The 23,507-nt window shown below is 33.3% G+C and overlaps 1 protein-coding gene across 1 annotated transcript in view; it reads right to left on the bottom strand.

The window, feature by feature from the left end:
- Nucleotides 1–23,507, bottom strand: part of LRP1B (LDL receptor related protein 1B) — a 2,306,513-nt gene that overhangs the window by 668,808 nt on the left and 1,614,198 nt on the right. Inside the window, exons 34-35 of the mRNA XM_036744555.1 lie at nt 22,417–22,542; nt 18,629–18,760 (exon numbers count right to left, since the gene is read on the bottom strand). Of these exons, the coding sequence (XP_036600450.1) occupies nt 18,629–18,760; nt 22,417–22,542 (258 nt within the window). The remainder of the gene's footprint in view (nt 1–18,628; nt 18,761–22,416; nt 22,543–23,507) is intronic.

Raw genomic sequence — 23,507 nt, 5'->3', positions numbered from 1 at the left:
AAAATCATAGAAACAGTAATTTCATTAAAGAGAATAAGAACAATGAGACAACATTCCAAAATTTGTAGATGTAGCCAAAGAACTACTTAGGGAAAAATTTATCTCTAAATGTGTACATGAATAAAAGAGAGAAAGAGTAAATAGATAAATTGATAATGCAACTGAAGAAAAACAACCAATTAAACACCAAAATGGAAATCCTGAAAATTAAAGGAAAGAGTAATAAAGTTGAAAGTTAAAAAAATGAACTAAAATACAAAAAATTAGGAGTGGATTTTATTAAAAAAACCAATAAAATTGATAAATTATTGGTTAATTTGATTAAAAAAAGAAAGAGGAAAACAAAATTATTAGTATCAAAAGTGAAAAGTGTGAATGTACCTCAAATAAAGGTGTAAATAAAATAATCCTGTACAGTTATTGGCCCAATTATGTGCCAATAAATCTGATAATCTAATGAAATAGATGAATATTTACAAAAAATATAAACTGCCTTGATTTACTAAATAGGAAATAGTATAAATAAATAAACCTAGCTTAGAAAAAGAATTTGAACAAGCCATCATCACGCTCCTTAAGAAAAAATTCCCCAGGACCAGATGGATTGACAAGTGATTTCTACAAAACATTTAAGGAAGGAATAATCCCAATACCATATAAACTAGTTGAAAAATAGATAAAGAAGACATCCTACTGAATTCCTTTTATAACACAAACATGGTTTTGATACCTAAGCCACAGAGACAAAAACAGAAAAAGAAATCTGTAGACCAATTTCCTCAATGAATATTGATGCAGAAATTTTAAATAAAATACTAGCAAGGATTCAATATATCAGAAAGATTATATATTATGACCAAAGAGAATTTATCCATGAATGCAGGGCTGGTTCAATATGAGGAAAAATATCAGCATAATTGACCATGTCAATAATGAAAACAACATAAATCACATGTTTACATCAATATATGCAGAAAAAACCTTTGAAAAAAATACAACACTCATTTCTATGAAAAACACTAGAAAACATAGGGATAAATGTAGCCTTTCTTAAGATGATAATTAATATCTATGTAAAACTAAAACTACATTATTTGTAATGAGGATTAACTTGAAGCCTTCCCAGTAAGTTCAGGGATGAAGCAAGGATGTCCATTATCATCACTATTATTCAGTTTTGTATCAGAAATGTACTATAGCAATCAGACAAAAAAGTAATTAAAGAAATAAAAATAGGCAATGAGGAAACAAAACTATCAATCTTTTCAGAAGATGTGTTTGTATACTTAGAGAAGTCTAGAGAATCAACTAAAGTACTGGTTGATACAACAACTTCAGCAAAATTTCAGGATGTAAAATAAACTCACACAAATTATCAGCATTTCTATATCCTACCGAGAAAACCCAGCAGAAATGTATAGAAAGAAAAATCCATTTAAAAGAACTGAAGACCATATAAAATACTTGGGAGTCTTCCCACCAGGAAAAAAAATCCAGGGATTATATAAGCACAACTACAAAACACTTTTCATACAAATAAAGACATATCTTAAAATGAAAAAAAAATATTAATTTCTTATGAATAGGTCAGTCCAATAGAGTAAAAATTACAATTCTTCCTAAGTAAACTTACTTATTCAATGCCAGAACAATCACACCACAAAAGAATTACTTTATAGAGTTAGAAAAAATAATAACAAACTTCTTTTGGAAGAATATAAAGTCAAGATATCAATGGTATCAATGAAAAAAAATGTGAAGGTAGTTTAGCAGTGCCATATTTCAAATTATTTTATAAAGTAGTAACCACCAAAACAATCTCATATTGTCTATGAAATAGAGTGGTGGATCAGCGGAATAGATTAGGTATACAGAATACTGCTAGAAATGGCCATAGTAATTTAGTGTTTAATGGGTAAGAGCTCAACATTTGACAAAAATTGTTGGGAAAACTGAAAAGCAGTTTGGCAGAAACTAGGTATAGACCAACAAATCATACCATATACCAAGATAAGGTAAATATAGATGAATAATTTAAGCATAAAGGGTGTTATCATAACTTAGGGGAGCATGGGAAAATGTACCTTAAGAACTATGGATATGGTTAGATTTTATGACCAAACAAGAAATAGAGAGGATCACAGGAATTTTGATTACGTGAAGTTAAAAGCTTTTGCACAAACAAAATTAATACAACCAAAATTAGAAAGAAAGTAGAAAACTGCAAAAAATTTTACAGCAAGTTTCTCTGATAAAGGTCTCATTTCTCAAATATATAGGGAACTGAGACAAATTTATAAAAATCAAAAGTATTTAATTTAATAAATGCTTAAGGACTATAAATAAACACCAGCAGAACAAATATAAACTATCAATAGTCATTTGAAAAAAATTCTCTTGTCACTGCTAATGAGGGAAAATGCAAATTAAACCAACTCTGAGATACCACTTCACACCTATCAGATTGGCTAACATGACCAAAAAAAAAAGGAAAATGACAAATACCGGAGGTGATGTGGAAAATTTGGGACAATAATGTACTGTTGGTGGAGTTGTGAACTAATTCATTCTATTCTGGAGAACAATTTGGAACTACACCCAAAGAGTTATAAAAAATGTGCAGACCCTTTGACCCAGCAATACCACTAGGTCCGTATCCCAAAGAGACCAAAGGAAAGGGATAGGGAATTATTTATACAAAAATATATATTTCAGTAGGTCTTTTTTTTGTTGTGGCAAAGAACTGGTAATCAAGGGGATACCCATCAATTATGGAATGGCTAAACAAGTTATGGTATATGATTCTGATAGAACAGTATTTTGCTATAAGAAAAAATGAGCAGTATGATTTCAGAAAAACATGAAATTATATCTTAATTGATGCAAAGTGAAGTGAGAAAAACCTGGAGAACATTGTACATGATAATAATTTTATAAGGATGATAACTTGTGAAATACTTAGCTACTCTGATCAAGACAATGATCCAAGACAATTCTGAAGGACCCATGATGAAAAATGCTACCCAACTCCAGAGAGAGAACTGATGAACTCTGAATGCAGACAGAAGATAATTTTATTTTTTTAATATCTTTATTTTTCTTGTTTAATTTTTATCTGTATTTTCTTTTGCAACATGGTTAAGATGGAAATTTTTTAAAAGAAATTCTCTCATTTGTAATGCTTAATAGTTATATGATACTATATTTTCAAATTCATCTTCAAGACAAAATTTTGAGAATATATTTTTTTCATTCTAATAAAAAACTCCCATCCTGATTTTTAGGACTATATATTTTCTTTCACACTGAGAAATGATGAACTGTCATGGAATTAAAATATCTTTTTCAGTTATTAATATTATCATTTTCAATCCTTTCTGGACAGCTTTTACCCATCTAGCTAATTTGGAGATTAAAAGGTTTGAATCATAGTTCTTTTCTAAGGAGTGCCCAATTTGAAAGTTGGTCTCTCCCCATATTGCTAACTATGGCTTAATAGTAAGTAGTTTACAAGATTTCCAGGGAATAATTATATCTACCACCTAGTCTAATTCCTGCATATAGATCCAGGAATCTATAGCCTTTGTGTGTTTAATATTGATTCAGACAACACTAAATTGAGGTGAGATTTTAAAATGAATGTTTTAAAATGGTATCATATAGACTATCAATGTTTTTGTTTATAGAAACAGTAGCAGCATTATTAGTTGTTGTAGATAGGGACATAGATTTGCAAAAAATCATTTGTCTTAATTCCTGCTTTCAGACAAATAAATGTCTAAATAATTCAGGAGAGATAATTATGTACTGTCTCCTTAAAGATCATCAGCTATAGAAAGTCTATAACCTCTCTTGGAAATCCAACTCTTTTTTGTTTTGTTTTGGGTTTTTTGTTTGTTTTGTTTTAAGCTTTTGCAATCTGACATTCAAGTTCATTTTTATGTCTAATTGAAGTCTATTTAATTGCTCAGTCCTCTGTGGAATGAAAAACTACTGATTGGCATACTGTTTATGAAAAAGTAAACATATCTCTCTCAGTATTCTCCAGGCTAAACAACCTCAGATTCTGTAACCGTATTTAATATAATCCACATTTGTTACTACTAATAATATTGTTATCTTACTATACAACAGAAGACCCAGAGGTTTCCCCAGGCACAATTTATATACATACTTTTAAGTAGTAGAAGGACTCATGAAGAATTGGTTATAGTTGTCAGGCTCCCTAGCATTAATGCTAAACTCTATCATCTGTTTTCCTGATTAGGCAACCTATAAACTGGTATAGTTGAAAGAAAACTGGACTTGGAGTCAGAGGACCTGGATTCAAGTTCTGTCTATTATTTGCTAGCCATGTGAACTTGGGCAAGTTCCTTTATATGCTCTGAACCTCATTACCCTCTTCTACAGCACAACAAAGTTGATCTGGATGACCTCTAAGATCCCTTCTGGTTCTACATATATGATTTTATTATATTGCTAAAATTTTATAGTAACTAGAAAGAAAAGGAACTTGTGGATTCCTTCTCAGCCCCTAAATCTTAGTGTACTGCTAGGAGACATAATTATGGTCAGAAGTGGGAGTAAAGTTCAAACACTTATTCTTTCCACAGCTGGATGACTAACTTCTTTCATCTCTCTGAGCTTCAGATTCCTCATTTCTAAGGGCAAGTGGCTAGATTAGATGATGATGAGCTCTAAGGTCCCATTCCTCTCTAACATTTTGTGTATTTACTCATAAATTACTTCGGCTACCTATGTCCACTAAGAAAAGGGAGCTCATTAGTGACTTAAAACTAAGCTTTTAAGATGTTTCAGGTGAAGTCTGGCCAGTGATCCAAATTATAATTTTGTAAGTTCACCTATTGAACAAGCAAGCTAGGTAAAATCAATAACTATTCCTGGAATTGGAATTCATAGCAGTAGTTAAGGATTGAATCAGCATTAAGCTGTAACTGCTATTAAAATGGGGGAAAAACCTTAAGAAATGAATCAAACATTGCTTTTTCTAACAGTATCAAATAAACATTTTGGCAAAGGATTAACTGGTATATCCATAGTTCTCTTCTTTTCTGTACTTGAGAACCATCTTCTCCCTTTAGCTGTAAAGTAATGCCTCCTTATTTTAGAAAAACTCCAATCAGCTGAAAATATAATTTTTCCTTTAACTATTCCCTTTCTTCCTCTTCCATTCTTTCCCCCTCCCTTCCTTCCCTTCCCTTCTTTTTTCTTCCCTTCCCTTCCTTGTTTTGTTTCTTCTTTATCTTACTTTCCTCAATTTATTCATCATGTTCCATGTGTTAGCCACACAAAATTGTCACCCACAGTAGTATAGTCACCCTGCATATAGTGCTGAACTTAAGTGAAGAGCCAGAGAGAAATTGCTGTTTCCCTTCTCTTATCCAAACGCCCCAGTAGAGAACTCAACAAGGTTCTTGCCCTGGCTCTCTAGAGAAAACAAGAATGAATGATTAGCTAGAATTAAAGACTTGTTACTTATGAACTGCTCCAAAAAAAATTAATTTGCCTCTATTAACTAGACAATTATTTACTTGATTAAAAATGAATAGCCAATGACCTCAGAAGTTGTCATATTTTTCTTTTATAAAAGGTATCAAAAAGTTGAATCAATACATTCCTTGCTTTCTCAGAAAAGCTTTTCCAAAGTTTAAACATACTCTTTAAAAAATGGACTCTCCATCATACTTTAGGTAAAGAAGAAAACTAGAAAAAAAGGTAAGCTATGTCAACATAGTTAATTGAACATTAGTCAACTCTGCCTACTAGTCTCTGTATCATATCTCCCACTAGACTATAAATTTCATAAGAGCAGAACTTGGTCTCTTATCTAAACTTTCTATCTTCCCAAGGCCTAGAAATTCACTTTAACTCTCAGTAAATGTTTGTTGAATTGTACTGAATGGCTATGGCTGAAATGCAGGCTATGGACAAGAGCCAATTTTTACCTATTCTATGATTTAAAGCACTGAAAGAGCACCTTGCCCTCCTTTTTCCCTCTCAATGAATGAATCAGAGGTTTATTCCTTGGAGTTTGTACTCAGATCAAAAGTAGAAGATCTTGAAGGTATTGGCCCTTATTATATATTAATACCTTAATATGGATTGGATTGTCAGATTATGGTCTTGAAGTAATGCATTATAAAACCATTTGGTTTTGATAAGGTAATCAAGGAAATAGAGGTATTCCAGATATGGGCCCTATCCAAGTAAGATAGGACTTAGTAGGATGCTTCATTTGGGGGTAGATAATCAGAAAAAGCCCAAGCTAGGAAGCCCATATTGAGGGTTCTGTATAATTGGCATAAGGACTAAAAGAGGCAAAGGCCAACTAAGAAAATTTTAAAAAGAAAAAATAAAACTAGATAACCCTTCTAGAATTCATATTTATGATGTATACTTACCTTGCAATTTTTTCAAAGTTTTTTTAAAGCATTCATTTTTCTAATTTTGGGGGGCACCTTAATTTAAATGACCTGAACTTGACACTGAAAGTCTATTTTAAAAAGAATTAAGGCAATAAGCTGGACAAATACTTATCAAAAGTTTAAAGCACTGGATTAAGAAGAACCCAAGTTAGACTTCAAAATTCACTGGGTTAGTGTTTGCTGCCCGTAAAAATTGTGAGGGGTTAAAAATATTTATTTGAAACTTTCTGCTACACTAATGCTAAAGAAGATAACATTGCTGAATGACAGTAATTTTCTTTGAATAGGGGAAAACTTGGTATTACATAGGTCATTTGAAAATCACACAATTCCATAGCACATAGTTAATCTGACTCAGGTAGGATATATAAATATATGTATATGTAAATAAAAATATATATGTATACATATATATTTATACATGTAATCTATACATAAACTATATGTTATCTGTTTATATACATACAAGTTTTACTAAGCAAATTAATTATGGACGTACTGTTTCAATTAGGGTTTTTAGTCTACTTATAACAACAGCATCTATAGTCTAAGAAATACACATGTGCATTTACTTAAAATTGATTCACTCCTGCAATTTTGTAATACAGTCTATAGGTTTTTACATATCTGAAATAAATTGTATTTCTTAAAACAATTCTGCAATACCGACTCTTATTTATTGCCATTAGTTCTGAATTAATATAGTTTTAAATTATTAAGTTTATTCATGAAGCTCCCTCTCCCCCAAGGACATATTATGTTCAGCAATCACAGTTATATGCTTGTGATTGCTTAAAGAAGGACATTTAACTTCACGAAAGTAATGGCAGTCTCAATGACATAAGGAAAATTTTGTTTTACTAATTACATTTCTCTGTTTTTTTTTTTAATGAAAACTTTAACAGAGACAAGGGGCAAATGTGGCAGCCAGAGATTTTGTTTTAGCACCTGCCTATCCAAAACTTCAGTGAGCACTTTCATTGTGTTTGTTGTAATTTTCTGCATAAGGGATTGAAAATATTAATATGTATTTCATAACCTTTCTTTTCAGAGTCTACAAGAATACTCAGAAGTGATAGAATTGTCAAAAGATGGGCCAAAAATGTGTTTAGGGAGACAGGACAAGTAATGAGGGAAATCAGGAGAACTGTTGAAAATTTGTACATGTATAGCCGTATCCTAAACTTAAGAACAGATTAAGTTCTATTGAATTTCCATCCTGAAGGTATTATTTGATTATTGAAAAACACATTTACAAATATATTAATAACCAAAAACAAAACATTTCTTAAACTATGTGTGTTGAAATAAAAATGTATCCAGAATAGTGTCTATTTTGTAGACTTCTTCCTCTGCTAAAAACATATTTATTAAATCATCAAATACAATATTTATTCTTCAGAAGGGAGACCACCCAGCAGGTCCAGGATTTTCAAAGCTCCATTTTTAAGTTGGTTAGGGTTTTTCCAGTGATAAGCAACCTTTGAAGATTTTAAATCTAGCCACAGGGTTTTCCTGCTTAGGAGGACAGAAAGTAGAATTGTTTCTAGTAGTAAAATACTTTCTCTATGAAAAGCTTAAATCCATAAGGACAAAACCTGGTGAGATTCAAATAAAATAAGTTTTATAAAACGGAAGCTTTGAAACAACATCTTTTCATTGTACAAAATTTGGAAATGAAAGCTTTTCTGTAAATTGGTCACTTGTAATTAACATGTGGCTCTTTTCTATGACTCAAAATCATTTTCATTAAGAAAAATTGTAGCTTCCCATTTTCTTTTTTTTATTTTTATTAATTAATTTAATATATTTAGTTTTCAGCATTAATTTTCACAAGAGTTAGAACTGCAAATTTTCTCCCCATTTCTACCCTCCCCCCACTCCAAGATGGCATATATTCTGATTGCACTGTTCCCCAGTCAGCCATCCCTTCTGTCACCCTACTCCCCCCATCCCCTTTTCCCTTACTTTCTTGTAGGGCGAGATAGATTTCTATGACCCATTGTCTGTATATCTTATTTCCTAGTTGCATGCAAAAACTTTGTTTTTGAACATCTGCTTTTAAAACTTTGAGTTCCAAATTCTCTCCACTCTTCCCTCCCCACCCACCCTCCCTAGGAAGGCAAGCAATTCAACATAGGCCACACATGTATCATTACATAAAACCCTTCCACAATACTCATGTTTTGAAAGACTAACTATATTTTGCTCCTTCCAATGATTACCTCCTCCTCCTATCTGCCCTCCCTTCTATTGTTGCCCCCTTTTTTATCCATTTCCTCCATCTTTCCTGTGAGGTAAGACACCCAATTGAGTATGTATGTTATTCCCTCCTCAGGTCAAATCCGATGAGAGCAAGATTCACTAGCTTCCACTTGCTCCAATCTGATTTTTAAGGTGGTATTTTCTTCAGTGGTCTTTTGGACCTCCTTTTCCATTTGGCTAATTCTGCCTTTCAAGGCATTCTTCTCCTCATTGGCTTTTTAGAGCTCTTTTGACATTTGGGTTAGTCTGTTCTTTAAGGTGTTATTTTTTTCAGTATTTCTTGGGTCTCCTTTAGCAAGTCATTGACTTGTTTTTCATGGTTTTCTTGCATCCTTCTCATTTCTTTTCCCAATTTTTCCTCTACTTCTCTCACTTGCTTTTCCAAATCCTTTTTGAGGTTTTCCATGGCCTGAGATCAGTTCATGTTTTTCTTGGAGGCTTTTGATGTAGGCTCTTTGACTTTGTTGACTTCTTCTGGTTGTATGTTTCAGTCTTCTTTGTCACCAAAGAAAGATTCCAAAGTCTGAGTGTGAATTTGAGTCCGTTTTGCTGCCTGGCCATGTTCCCAGACAACTACTTGACCCTTGAGTTTTTCATCAGGGTATGACTGCTTGTAGAATAGGGAGTACTTTGTCACAAGCTTGAGGGGCTATGCTGTTGTTTTCAGAGCTATTTCTATACAGTAAGCTCTGCCACAGCAGTGCTCCTCCTCCCCCAAGAACTGCCAACCGGGATCTCAACTCAGATCGAAGCAGGCTCTGCACTCCTGCTCTGATCTGCCACTTAATTCTTCCCACCAGGTGGGCCTGGGGCCAGAGGCAACTGCAACTGTAGTCCTCAGAGCTACACTACCTCCACTGCCCCTGGTGCGGTGGCCGAATCAAGAACTCCTTTCACTCTGTCCCCATAGTTTTTCCCACTAACCTTCTCTGTTGTCTTTGGTGTTTGTGGGTTGAGAAGTCTGGTAACTGCCACAGCTTACTGATTCAGGGCACTAGGGCCTGTTCTGCCTGGCTCCTGGTCTGGTTGGTGGCTCACGGTGGACCCTGCTCTCCTCTGCTCCCAGAGTGGTGCGATAGATCTTACCCAGAGACCATCCAGGCTGTCCAGGGCTGGAGCCCTGCTTCCCTCTGCTATTTTGTGGGTTCTGAAGTTCTAGAATTTGTTCAGAGCCATTTTTATAGGTGTTTGGAGGGTCCTGAAGGACAGCTTTAGGCAAGTCCCTGCTTTCCAGCCACCATCTTGGCTCCACGCCCCCAGTTTCCCATTTTCTCAGCTTTATTCTTCGGTGTTCGTCATACTGCTGGACAATAAGGAAACACATTTCATATGGCACTAAGTGATATGGAAAAATAATGGAAAAAGCTTTATGCTTTTTCCTGGTTTTAATTCTTTTATGGAACTGGAAAATGGTAGCATGGCATTGTGGATAAAGAGCCAGTTTTGGAGATAGAAACACCTGGGTTGATATCCTGCCTCTGATCCATGCTGGCTATGTTCCACTTTGAATTTAGCAGAGAAGATGCGATCTGCATTAACAGAGAATTTACACACTCGAAATTCCTTAGACCCATGAAATTACAGGTTCCTTATTTAAAAAAAAAGCTAAAAGTAAGGTGATAAAGGCAAAAATGGGTTGGGGGCGGGGTTTGACTTAAAGGTTATGGAAGACTGAAAGTTGCTTTCTTCCTTATTACTCTCTTGAGTAGTTTATAGATATTCTATCCCTTAATCTTTTTTTTATTTTGTTTTTTCTTTTTTTTTTCTTTTCGTCATTATTATTATTTTTTTTAGTTTACAACACTTGGTTCTACATAATTTTGAGTTCCAGATTTTCTTCCCTCCTTCCCACCCTCCCTCCCCAAGATGGCATGGAATCCCATATATCTTCCACATATAACTTCGCATTGAATTAATTTACAGACTAGTCAAGTTGCAGAGAAGAATTATGACCAATGGAATGAATTATGAGAAAGAAGAAACAGAAGCAAAAAAACCCCAAAAACAAAAACAAAGGAGAGAAAAAAAAGGGGGAAAAAAGGCAAGCATAAAGTGTGCCTCAATCTGCATTCATACTTCATAGTTCTTTCTCTGAATGTAGATAGTATTCTCCATCATGAGTCCTTTGGAGGTATCTTTGCACCTTATGTTGCTGAGAAGAGCAAAGTCTGTCAGGGTTAGTCCTCACAGAATCCATATATCTGTGGTTGTGTATAATGTTCTCCTGGCTCTGCTCTGCTCACTCAGCATTGTGTCATGTAGGTTTTTCCAGGTTGTTATGAAGTCCATATCATCCCCATTTCTTATAGCACAATAGTGTTCCATTACCTTCATATACCACAGCTTGTTCAGCCATTCCCCAATTGATGGGCATCCCCTCAATTTCCAATTCTTAGCTACCACAAAAAGAGCAACTATAAATATTTTTGTACATACAGGTCATTTTTCCCATTTGTGTGATGTCTTTGGGATACAACCCTAGAAGTGGTATTGCTGGGTCAGAGGGTATAAACATTTTTATAGTCCTTGGGCATAGTTCCAAATTGCTCTCCAAAAGGGCTGGATCAGTTCACAACTCCACCAGCAATGTAACAATGTTCCAATTTTCCCACATCCTCTCCAGCATTTGTCATTTTCCTGTTTTGTCATTTTAGCCAATCTTATAGGAGAGATGTGGTACCTAAGAGTTGTTTTGATTTTCATTTCTCTAATCAGTAGTGATTTCGAGCATTTTTTCACATGCCTATACATATCTTTAATTTCTTCTTCTGAAAACTGCCTGTTCATATCCTTTGACCATTTCTCAATTGGGGAATGACTTGTATTCCTATATATTTGGTTCAGTTCCCTGTGTATTTTAGATATGAGGCCTTTATCAGAAACACTAGTTGTGAAGATTTTCTCCCAATTTTCTGCTTCCCACCTAATCTTTGTTGCATTGGCTTTTTTTGTACAAAAACATTTCAATTTAACATAATCAAAATTATCCATTTTGCATTTTGCAATGCTCTCTATCTCTTGTTGGGTCATGAATTCTTTTCTGTTCCATAAATCTGATAGGTAAACTGTTTCTTGATCTCCCAAATTGCTTATAGTATCAGCCTTTATTCTTAAATCATGAGCCCACTTTGACTTTATTTTGGTATATGGTGTAAGATATTGGTCTATGCCCAGCTTCTGCCCTACCATTTTCCAATTTTCCCATCAGTTTTGTGAAATAGTGAATTCTTAGCCCAGAAGCTGGCCTCTTTGGGTTTATCAAAGAGTAGATTGCTATAGTTGTTGACTTCTCCATCTTGTGTACCTATCCTCTTCCACTGATCCACAACTCTGTTTCTTAGCCAGTACAGGTAGTTTTGATGACTGCTGCTCTATAGTACAGTTTAATATCTGTTATGGCTAGGCCACCTTCTCTAGCATTTCTTTTCATTAAAACCCTAGATATTCTAGACCTCTTGTTCTTCTGGATGAATTTTGTTGTTATTTTATCCAGCTCTGTAAAATGATTTTTTGGTAGTTCAATTAGTGTGACACTGAATAAATAGATTGAGGTAAAATTGTCATTTTTATTATATTAGCTCGGCTTAACCTATCCCTTCATCTTAATAGCTCAGTTCTCCCTCAGTCTAATGAAGAATACTTTGTAAAGCCTAGAAAAAGAATTCAATCAAGGAATTATCTGTCATTTAATGTGGAACTCTAGCTACATAGCTTAAATTGACATTAAACCATATTCCTACTTCTTTCTTTACTGCTTTTAGGAGATCTATTTTAATATTTTAACAAAAGGTGAGCCAGAAAAGTAGATGGAATGAGAAACAAAAGAAAGCTTTGAGAAAAAAAAATGAGTTAATATATTCACTGCTTAACAACATGATCTCAAGGTCCCTTTTCAATCTTTATTTACTATTATGTTTTTATTATCATTGTATCAGGTACATTGCTAGGTACTATATGTTGCTGAATTCTTAACTTCTTCAGAACATAGGGTGCTATTTACTCTTCACCAGATATATTTTGTAAATTTATTTCATTTATTTTCTCTAAAAACAATGGGTTTCCTTACAGTGTTGCTTCCTGCTTTCGGGTAGCTAGAATGTATTAATCTATACCTACCATTTACAGAGAATTATAGTGGACATATAGTATACATATAGTGGTGATTATGGGAGGAGGGAGATGAAAGAACTATCAAAGTCACTGACCCTTCATTACTATATATATATATATATATATATATATATATATATATATATATATATAGAGAGAGAGAGAGAGAGAGAGAGAGAGAGAGAGAGAGAGAGAGAGAGAGAGAGAGAGAGAGAGAGAGAGTTTCCTATCTCAATGTCCTTCAAAATAGAGCTAGTACTATATTAGTTGAGGGTGAGGTAGGGATGAAGACCATTTGAAATTATAAAACATTTTAAAGAAATTCAATGTTATTATTCTCAAGAATAAAATCTATTATAAAATGAGCTTCATAATGTATTTATTGTGATATATTTTAGAATCATTTATAATTATTTAAATACAAATTATACTGCTAAGTATATAAAAACAGCTTGTTAGTAAAAACCCTCATGAACCCTGTATATATTATTAATTTCTTCACAGGTTAAAAAAAGTGCCTTGTCCAAGTCCAAACTAAATTTAAAATTAAAAAGGTCTAAATGAACTTTTACAGTGTACTTTCAAATTGCAATCTGAAATTCTTTCAATATCCCCCAAACACAATCCTCATTATTTTGTTTCAAATAATTGTATATATTGAAAAAGCAGTTTTCATGCTTAACTGTCTTTAATATCCATTCCTTGGTAAAGACCCACTGATCATACAGACTCTCTTCAAGACTAAAATAAGTTTACAGTTAATTCTTTATGACTATATATGCCTTCTGTGACATCCTTCAATCTTTACTTATACAACTATAACATCCTTCTATTATACTGCTTTACTTTTAGGAAGATGCCAGATAGAGGAATTGGATAATAGCTTTTAATGGGAAAGAAACTTTTTATATAAATAGTATTTTTAATTACATGTAAAGATAATTTTTAACATTCATTTTTTTAAAAAAATTGAGTTCCAAATTTTTCTTTCTCCTTATCTGCTCTCCCCCTCCCTGAAATGGTAAGCAATTTGATATAGGTTATAAATGTGCAATCATGTAAAACATATTTCCATATTAGTCATTTTATGAAAGAAGGAACAGACTAAAAGGAAAAAGCCATGAAAAAATAAAATGAAAAGTGTATACTTTGATTTGCATTCAGACAATATCAGTTTTTTCTCCAGATGTGGATAGCATTTTCTATCATGAGTCCTTTGGGATTGTTTTGGGTCATTGTATTGCTGAGAAGAGTTAAGTTATTCATAGTTGATCATTATGCAATGTTGCTGTTACTGTGTACAATGTTCTTCTGGTTCTGCTCACTTCACTTAGCATCAGTTCATGTAAGTCTTTTCAGATTTTTCTGAAATCTGCCTGCTCATCATTTCTTATAGCACAATAGCATTCCATTACATTCATATACTACAACTTGTTCATCCATTCCCCAACTGATGGATATCTCCTTGATTTCCAATGAAAAAAGTTTTTAAAAGTCATTTTATTTACCCTCCTCATATAGATGAGGAAGGAAATGGAAGCTTACAGAGGTTAAGTGAATTTGACATTCCAGGAAAAGTTATTTTTTTCCATACAAACATAATTAAATTAAAAAAAAACTTTTGAAAATTTAAAGTGAAAAAAATGTAAAAAAAAATATAAAAGAACAGTATGGCATCAGCATGTGAAATATATGATATTTAACCTATCTATTTTCAATTACCTTATCTATAATAAAGGTTAATAATTATTGCCATATAACTTTCTCACAGAGATGTGAGGATTAATAATTATTTTACAAATACTAGGAAGATCTTCTAGGATAGGTGTGACATGAAAACAACTTTTTTTCTATTTCATCAATACTCATTTTGCCTCATAGTTAACAGAAGAATGTTCCCTGAAAGTCATTTTTTTTCTCTAAGCTGAGATGAATTAATATGCCTTTCATGATACCTTTTGGTAAATTACACATTTTTAGGGAACTATATAGAATCAGGTAATTAACTCACATGGGTAAGCACTTTACTTTCAAGGAGTAAGTGGTGTAATAATTGAAGGGTCAAACCACTTTAACAAAATAACTTATTTTGTTTTTTCTGCCTTATAAAAATTCATCTAAATCTTCTAAAGTAATTACAGAGACTTGAAAAGACTACAGTATATTGTACCAGATAGAAAAGATGATCAGTAATGTAGTAAAAAAAAAAAGAAAAAAGCAATACAGCATATACCAAAATAAAGTCAAAATGGGTACATGATTTAGGAATAAAGGCTGATACTATAAGCAATTTGGGAGAGCAAGGAATAGTTTACCTGTCAGATTTATGGGAAAGGGAAGAATTCATGACCCAATAAGAGATAGAGAGCATTATAAAATGTAAAATGAATAATTTTGATTATGCTAAACTGAAAAGTTTTTGTATAAACAAATCTAATGCAAAAAATATTAGGAGGGAAGCAGAAAACTGGGAGACAATCTTTATAACCAATGTCTCTGATAAAGGCCTCATATCTAAAATATACAGGGAAATGAGCCAAATTTATAGGAATAAAAGTCATTCCCCAATTGAGAAATGGTCAAAGGATATGAACAGGCATTTTTCAGAAGAAGAAATTAAAGATACATATGGTCATATGAAAAAATGCTCAAAATCACTATTGATTAGAGAAATAAAAATCAAAACAACTCTTAGGTACTACATATCTCCTATAAGATTGGCTAACATGGCAAAACAGGAAAATGATAAATGCTGGAGAGGATGTGTGAAAACTGGAACATTGTTACATTGCTGGTGGAGCTGTGAACAGATCCAGCCATTCTGGAGAGCAATTTGGAACTATGCCCAAAGGGCTATAAAAATGTGCGTACCCTTTGACCCTGCAATACCACTCCTAGGGCTATATCCCAAAGAGATCACACAAGTGGGAAAGGGAACTGTATGTACAAAAATATTTATAGTTGCTCTTTTTGTGGTGGCAAAGAATTGGAAATTGAGGGGATGCCCATCAATTGGGGAATGGCTGAACATGTTGTGGTATATGAATGTAATGGAGTACTATTGTGCTATAAGAAATGCGGAATATACAGACTTCATAATAACTTAGAAAGACCTACATGATCTGATACGTAGTGAGAGGAGCAGAACCAGGACAACACTATACACAATCACAGACATATTGATTCTGTGATGATTAACTTTGATAGGCTTGACTCTCCTCAGCAATACAAGGCTCAAAGACAGCTCCAAAAGATTCATGATGGAAAAAGCTAGCTACATCCAGAGAAAGAGTTATGGAATCTGAATGCAGATTGAGGCAAACTATTCACTCTCTTTTTTTCCCTCTTTTTTTTAGGTTTGTTTCTTTTCTCTCGTGATTCATTCCATTGGTCATAATTCTTCTTTGCAACTTGACTATTGTGTAAATAAGTTTAATGCGAAGGTTTATGTAGAATCTATATTGGACTGCATGCCGTCTTGGGGAGGGTGGGGGGAAGGAAGGAAGGGAAGAAAATTTGAAACTCAAGAACATGTAAAACTAAGTGTTGTAAACTAAAAATAAAAAATCTAATTTAAAAAAGCAAAAATGAATGAATGAATAAGGAAAAAAAAATTAAAACCACTGGTTATTTATTTTAAAAGTCATATTTCACAGGGCTTTTTTTTTAATATATCTACACTTTGCATACATGTTCACTAGTGTTGACAACTCAGAACAAAGAATAGTGACAATTCAATGATTTATAATCTTGGGAGGGCTGTATGAAGCACCAAAGGAAAGATGGCAGGACCAGAATTCTATATACTTATTGAAACCTCCTCTAGTTGAAAGAGATGGGTGGTGTTGGGGGTCCATGCTTGTTACCTAGCCAAGGCTGAAACTAGGCTTTTCCTCTCCCTGAGGATGTCACAACTCAGATTTTCTAGAAATACATACTTGCTCCAGTTTATGAAATTCAATTCCTTTTCATCTTATTTGATATTTTATACGTGATCTCTGGAGTCTGGCCACGTTTCCTTGGCCTATCTGAATATAATTGTTGTAAAATGTCGTTCTAATTCACAGGAACACTAAGCACTTTGTCTAAGGCCCATGAATGACTGATTGAGCCATATTCTCACCTAGTTAGCCTATGAAGGCTAAAATGGGGTGGAGTGCTTTCAACCCATCCTATCAAAGACATGAAGGGATTAGAGGCAGAAGGATAGTCAGAAGAATGTAGTGTGTGTAATAGCTGGAGGGGGAGGGAACATCCAGAAGATGACAGCAAAGAAAAGTCAAGAAAGATGCAACCTGACAAAATGTCGGTAGATTTCATGATTATTATATCACTAATCACTTTTAAGAGAGCTTTTCCCAAAATGGCAGTGTGAGAAGCTAGACTTCAAGGAGGCAAGGAATGAGCAATGAAGGAAATGGAGATACCAAATGTAGATAACTTTGTCAAATATGTTTATTCTATTTTGAATAAAATAACACAAATGATGAGTTACCAGTGAAATTTGGCCAAAACTAACATATTATTCAAATAAATATTTTTACCGTTGTTTTTGTTTTGTTTTCCCCACAATAAAAACAAGCCAAATGGGGGAAAATATTTCTCTAAATTTAATCAGGGTCTAGCTCCTCATGCTTCTAAAGTTCTGATTGGTTTCAGTTCAATTCATGAAATAAATTACCCATAAAAAGTGTATGAAGATTTCAAGCAACTCATTAAGTTGTAGCCAAGAGTCTCATTAACACATGATTTAACAAAATGTGTTTCATCGAAGGAAAAAATCTTACTGCTAGAAGGCCACCTGCTGATATTTAGAGAGTTTTATAGATGGTAAACAAAAAAAAAGCTGTTTGTTTTGGTGACACTAGATAAAAATAAGACTTCACAAGTAGAAAAACACCTGGTATGCACATTCACATATTCCAACACTTCATCATTAACTCAGGAAATGTACGGATTAGTGAAGATGAAAACTCGGAGGAGAGATTCATTTCTCTAAGTACAAACTCTCAAGTGGAGAATGATAATTGTGAATACCTTTTGGAGAATTATAAATGTTTAATCTTTTAAACCATATTAGTATTTAGCCACTAAAGTGAAAAATAAATTTACATTATCCTTTCCCAATAATTTTAATGTCTATGGTATTCAACTCTATCCACATGTGTTTTCCATAACATACTTATATTAGCATGATGACTTCCCCCCCATTTCCTTGGGGCTGTTTAGTAGGGAAATGTCAATTATTTTTAGTAGTGGTAAAATGTAATTGGAAAGCTAAACTTGCCCCAAATTTGATACTAGATTCTAAAGCCAAAGAGAACAGACGGTATATTTGGATTTTCTACTGTTTCAGATTATGTGTACTAGTGCTTGGATTAGTATATCTAATGGTTAATTAAATATATTTTAAAATAAGAATGTGTTTTCATTACAAGTTTCTTTTTTTCCCTAAAAAGCCCTTACTCTCATATACTTGCCTTATTTCATAACCACAACATTCTAGATTTGAGCAACAGAGATGCTTATAAAAGCAGAGTGAAAAAGAAAAGACCACCCGCAGTACTGGATGCTTATAAAAGGTTAACACAGTAGCCACTCTAATATTATGGTTTAGGGAAACTATATATTTGATTTTTGACATCTGAACATGTCTAAAATGATTTGTGAAAAGCTTAAAAGTCATCTATATTTGACTTTGTTATTCCCCATTTCCACTACCATGGCACTTTGAAAGATGGTATTTCAGTCATGTTTAATAAATCAAATGAATATTTGATAAATAAATTATGAATAAGTTTATTTACCTGCATGGAAATCTATTCCCACGGCAAATGAAGTCCCTGATATTGGCATTAAAGCATCCATTTTGTCAGTTGGTTCCAGAGGTATTCCCCTGATTCCCTCATGAACAGAATACATAAGAAATGATTCTATGCCTAGGTGAAAAAAAGCAAACAAAAAAAATCCCCCAAATGTAAATTCAAAATTAGAGCTTACTTTATCATATTAATATTCAACAACCTTAATTTAATTTTATAAGTTCCCTCCTGCTAGCCATTTATCTAGTTGCTAATCATACTGAGATTGCCTTCTTTAGCAACTCATGGGATCTTTACTTTTTTCATTAAAGCAAATTACACAATTCCTCCTCTTCTAACAAGCCTCTTCTTGTTAGTTGAAAGATGTGTAGGCAATTCCTCATAGTCACCCACTTAAACAAAGGAATCCTGTGATCCCTTCACCTTACTCAACTACCCCAAAAATGTGTTATCCTTGTGTCTGTACATAATACTATGCCTTGATTTCAGTTAACTATTTTAACCCCATCTAATTCCAAGAAGATATAATGCAAAAGAACACTGGCTTTGCAGTGAGAGAACTTGGGTTCAAATCCCAGTTCTGCATCTTTGACAGTCACCTTAACTTTCTGGGTTTTATTTATAAAATCAATGGATTAGATAATGTCGAAGGTCCCTTCTAACTTGGCATATAACTTGGTAAATAATTTGGTAAATAATAAATACCAAATAACTTGGCAAATAATAAATAGTTCTGCATATTAAACAGAACATAACCTGAGGATTCAGTATCTTATAGTGCCTCAGAGACAAAACTGTGAAGAACGGTTCTCACTAGATTGATGTCAAGTTTGTGTTGACCTCAGGACATTTTTAAAATTTATTTATTTGAATACTTATATCTGCTTTTTGACATTTCTCTCTCACATAATTGAGTATAAGAAAAAATTACAAAGTTCCAGTTAGTTGATGTCCAACATGCATAACTGGGATTAACCCAGAGGAATGTCCCAGAATGGGGTAAGAACTTCCCCTGCAGAGTTAAATTTTGAATAGGCCAAGCAGACAAGGCTAAAAGATTTATCCAGTTAATAGATGGCAATGTTGAATAATCAGAAAAGAAAACTGAAGAAGATTGAACTTGGTCTGGCAATTAGGATGTTTAGTCTAAGAAATCATAACCTTTAAAGGCAAGAGTCCCTAATCTTTTTCTCAGGGAGTTCTGGATTCACCGGGGGAAATGACTTTATCACTTTTGGTTTTACAGTACTCCAAGTTATTTGGAGAACTACTTTTTTTGCAGTTGCAGAACTCATCTAACAGAATAATACTATATATTCAGAGGAGGAAAAGGATGGGCTAGGGTTTTGGTATTCCAAAGTGGGAAGGGCCCATCACCATCAGATTTCTCCACTAAAACATTTTTAAAACACACAATTCAGTGGGGGGGTGTAAAATTCAAATGGTGATTTAACTTCAAGTAGAAGACATTGGGGTCTAGTTTTTCCTACCTTTGGTACTTAGGTTTTGGGAGGATTCATTCAAAGAAATAAATCTTAACCTCTCCCCTGATGGACATTGTATATATTTATGTAGGTCTGTATGGGTGCTAGAGGGTGGGATCTGACAATGATTTTATTGTTTTACTTTTTCTGTTTATTTACTTTGCTGTTCTGTCATAATTAAATACTATGCCATTTTTTTAAAAAAAAGTATTTGCTTCAAATTAGGTAAGCAAAATACTTGATTAAGTTACTGAATTATCAAATTTGTTGAAAATTGTCAATATTCTAAATATTGTTTTGGTGATAATTAGATATATTTATGAAACACCACAGGCTAGTAAGGATAGAAAGATGTTTTTTATGTAAAATATTGCTATCATGAAAAATAAATGTATAAAGTCATAACCATTTATATAAATCCAATATATTCACTCCAAAGAGTTCAAAACACAGAGGAGTCTGGGAGTTAGTATAAATAGATGAAAAAATGCCAAGGTGGAAATGATGTATTTGTATGAATATATTGTGGGTTACTGAAGTTAGCTGAAGGAAATCTTACATAAGAATAATAAGAAATTCTGGTTGTTTTTATATGAGATATAAAAATGTTTTCAATATATTAGAATACAGATATCTATCTTTATTTTTTAAGGATACCAAAGGTCACAAGCTAGCCTTACTGGGACCATATGTACTTTTTTGATGTGCCTTGTAACTATGACAATCAACTGAGATTTTTGCAGAAATATTCCATTAAATAAGGCTGATGGATATATTGATACGCTCTTGTCACCAGAGAGACTGATCACTTTCACCAATTTGCTTGCTATAAATGAGCATGTGAGAGCATGTGCACAAATCAGGAGCAAAACAAAACAAAAAATGTTATGAATAAATCTGTGGAATTCAGAATTCCATGCCCTCTGCTGTTTGTCCTAATCTTTCTCTCTTCAGATCACGCATTGAAAAATGTAGTAACCTTGCTTGTCAAGCTATGACATTAATGTGAAAGAGCCAAGGATTGCTCTTGTTTTTCTTTTCAGTGAAGTAAGAAGGGATTCAGTATTATTAGCCTGATCCCAAGTAGCTACAGTATCTAGTAAGGCCCTTTTTGCACTGAACATTAAAGAAAGGACTATATCTGTTCTCTAAAAAAGGATTTTACCAATGAGTTAAGGATACCATTATACTGAAATAAAGTAGAGTTTAAGAAGGCCTGATATTCATAAACATAGGAAAGCATTAGTTATTAGAGTAGGCAGGAAAATTAATTTATTGTATCTCTGTTTCCTGCTACAAGCATAGATAAAATCAAAACTAAATCCAGCTGTTGGGGATCCAACCATTGGAAAATTACTTTTCTACTAAAATGAGGTTGTGAATTAGATAGGATTTCAAATCCCAGAAAGTTACTATTCCTTTTCTCTTTCCTCATGACCTCCTCCTTCATACCTTATTCACATAAGTTGTATGTGAGGACATTCATATACAGGCAGCTAGTAGACAGAGTGCTGGACCTGAACTTTGGAATACCTGGTTTATATCCCAATACAGACACTCATTAGCTGTGTGATCTCCAACAAGTAAGCCTATCTCTCTAGGCTTCAGTTTCCTCAACTATAAGCTGAGGCTAAAAGCACTTACTTTCCAGAGTTATTGTGAGGAGGATAAATAACATCCACATGAGCTATTGTGAGGATAAAATAATATCCTTACGAAAAATTTATAAATTGTTTTACAAACCTTCAAGCACTATATAAATGCTAAGTTGAAATTATATAGGTGCATATGTATATATTTATATACACACACACACACACACACACACATATATACATGTATGCGTATGTATATATACTTATGCATATATGTGTTATGTATACACACACATATTACAACATAACTAAAGAATTAGCATATTCAGGTAAGGCCTCAAATTAAGAGATGAAATCCCATAGGGTTAAAGACTTTGGAAAAATCACAGGATTATAGATTTAAAACTAGAAGAAATTTTACATATTCTCTAGTCCAACCCCTTCATTTTTACTAATGAGAAAATTGAGGCCTAGAGATGTAAGTTTACTTACTGGAGATCAGATAGATTCTAAGTAGCAAAGCTAGGGCCTCTGATTCTAAATCTACTTAAAAGAAATCAAACTGTTCTTAGTAACATTCATAGCATCTCTGGCTTTTTTTCTCTTTGTTTATCTAATTGACAGTTTCATCTGCAAAATTTGTAATGGTAACTGAGCAAAGTAACATACAGGTAAAACTTTAGGTAATTTATACCTTGACATGACATTCGATTCTTCCGGAGATTATACCCAACTGTACACATGCAAGTCCTTGTAGTTTCTGATGTTGGTAAACAAAGCTGAGAACAGCCACCATTATTTAGTTGGCAAGAATTGCTACCTAAAAAGAAAAAAGAAGTTTGATCTTACTTTGAGAAGTTGCTCAAATTCTACATTGCCATGAGTTGCATAGTACAGCTGCTTCTTTGATACCTGGTAGCTAGTAATAGCACTGCACTTCAATTTCTTGAATAATTTTAATTTGCAGATAATGTTACAAGTCTGTCTACATATACAAATGAACAGAACACAGAATAATCAAACTCTTTAAATACAAAGAAGATGGTTTTTCAGGGACATTATCTTAGTCCACTATTGCTTTGAAGGGACAGAGAGACCAGAAATTTTTTTGGAGTTATAAACGTTTCTTCAACACTCTCATCATTTCTTTATAGACAAATTGTCCAAGTGTGTCACATAAACAGCTATTGAATAATATGGCTTAATCAAATCTAAACATTGTGCTATTAAAATAAAAGATGTTTTATTAATTCATCTATTTTTAGAAAAGCAATGAAAAAAGTCACCATGCCTAGAAACACAATTCTCTACAACTGTATTAAAACATACCCTTAAGAGTCATCTATTTAACTGGCATAATAATTTTCTTTATTACAGTATAGCACCAATGACAAACATCAGTCAGGTAATCACAGGTAGGTATTCCATGGAGATGTCCTATAGAATTTACCAGGCCCAAATGGCTAATTAAAACTGATGGTATGAATTTAAATAATTTACAATCTCACCCAGCAAGTTCATTAACTATCCAATTTTTATAGCATTTTTATTATGCTAGGACATGGAATGCCATTTGCAGCATGTTCAGGCGATGATACAAAGTGCAGTAAATCCAGTGAGAATTACAAAGCATGATGAAAAGCTATATATCAATATTGCTCCATGGAAAATGCAAAATACCAATGCAGCTCATTATTTCTTATCTCCTGAACTCAAGATAGTCTGATGGGATTTAATTGTTCAATCGAACCTGTCAAAAACTCTGTCATTTTGAAAGTGTGAAGT

The sequence above is a fragment of the Trichosurus vulpecula genome, chromosome 2 (assembly GCF_011100635.1).
Source record: "Trichosurus vulpecula isolate mTriVul1 chromosome 2, mTriVul1.pri, whole genome shotgun sequence".
Classification (NCBI taxonomy): domain Eukaryota; kingdom Metazoa; phylum Chordata; class Mammalia; order Diprotodontia; family Phalangeridae; genus Trichosurus; species Trichosurus vulpecula.
Note: the sequence above shows the minus strand (reverse complement) of the source record. Positions and strands in the feature narration are given on the sequence as shown.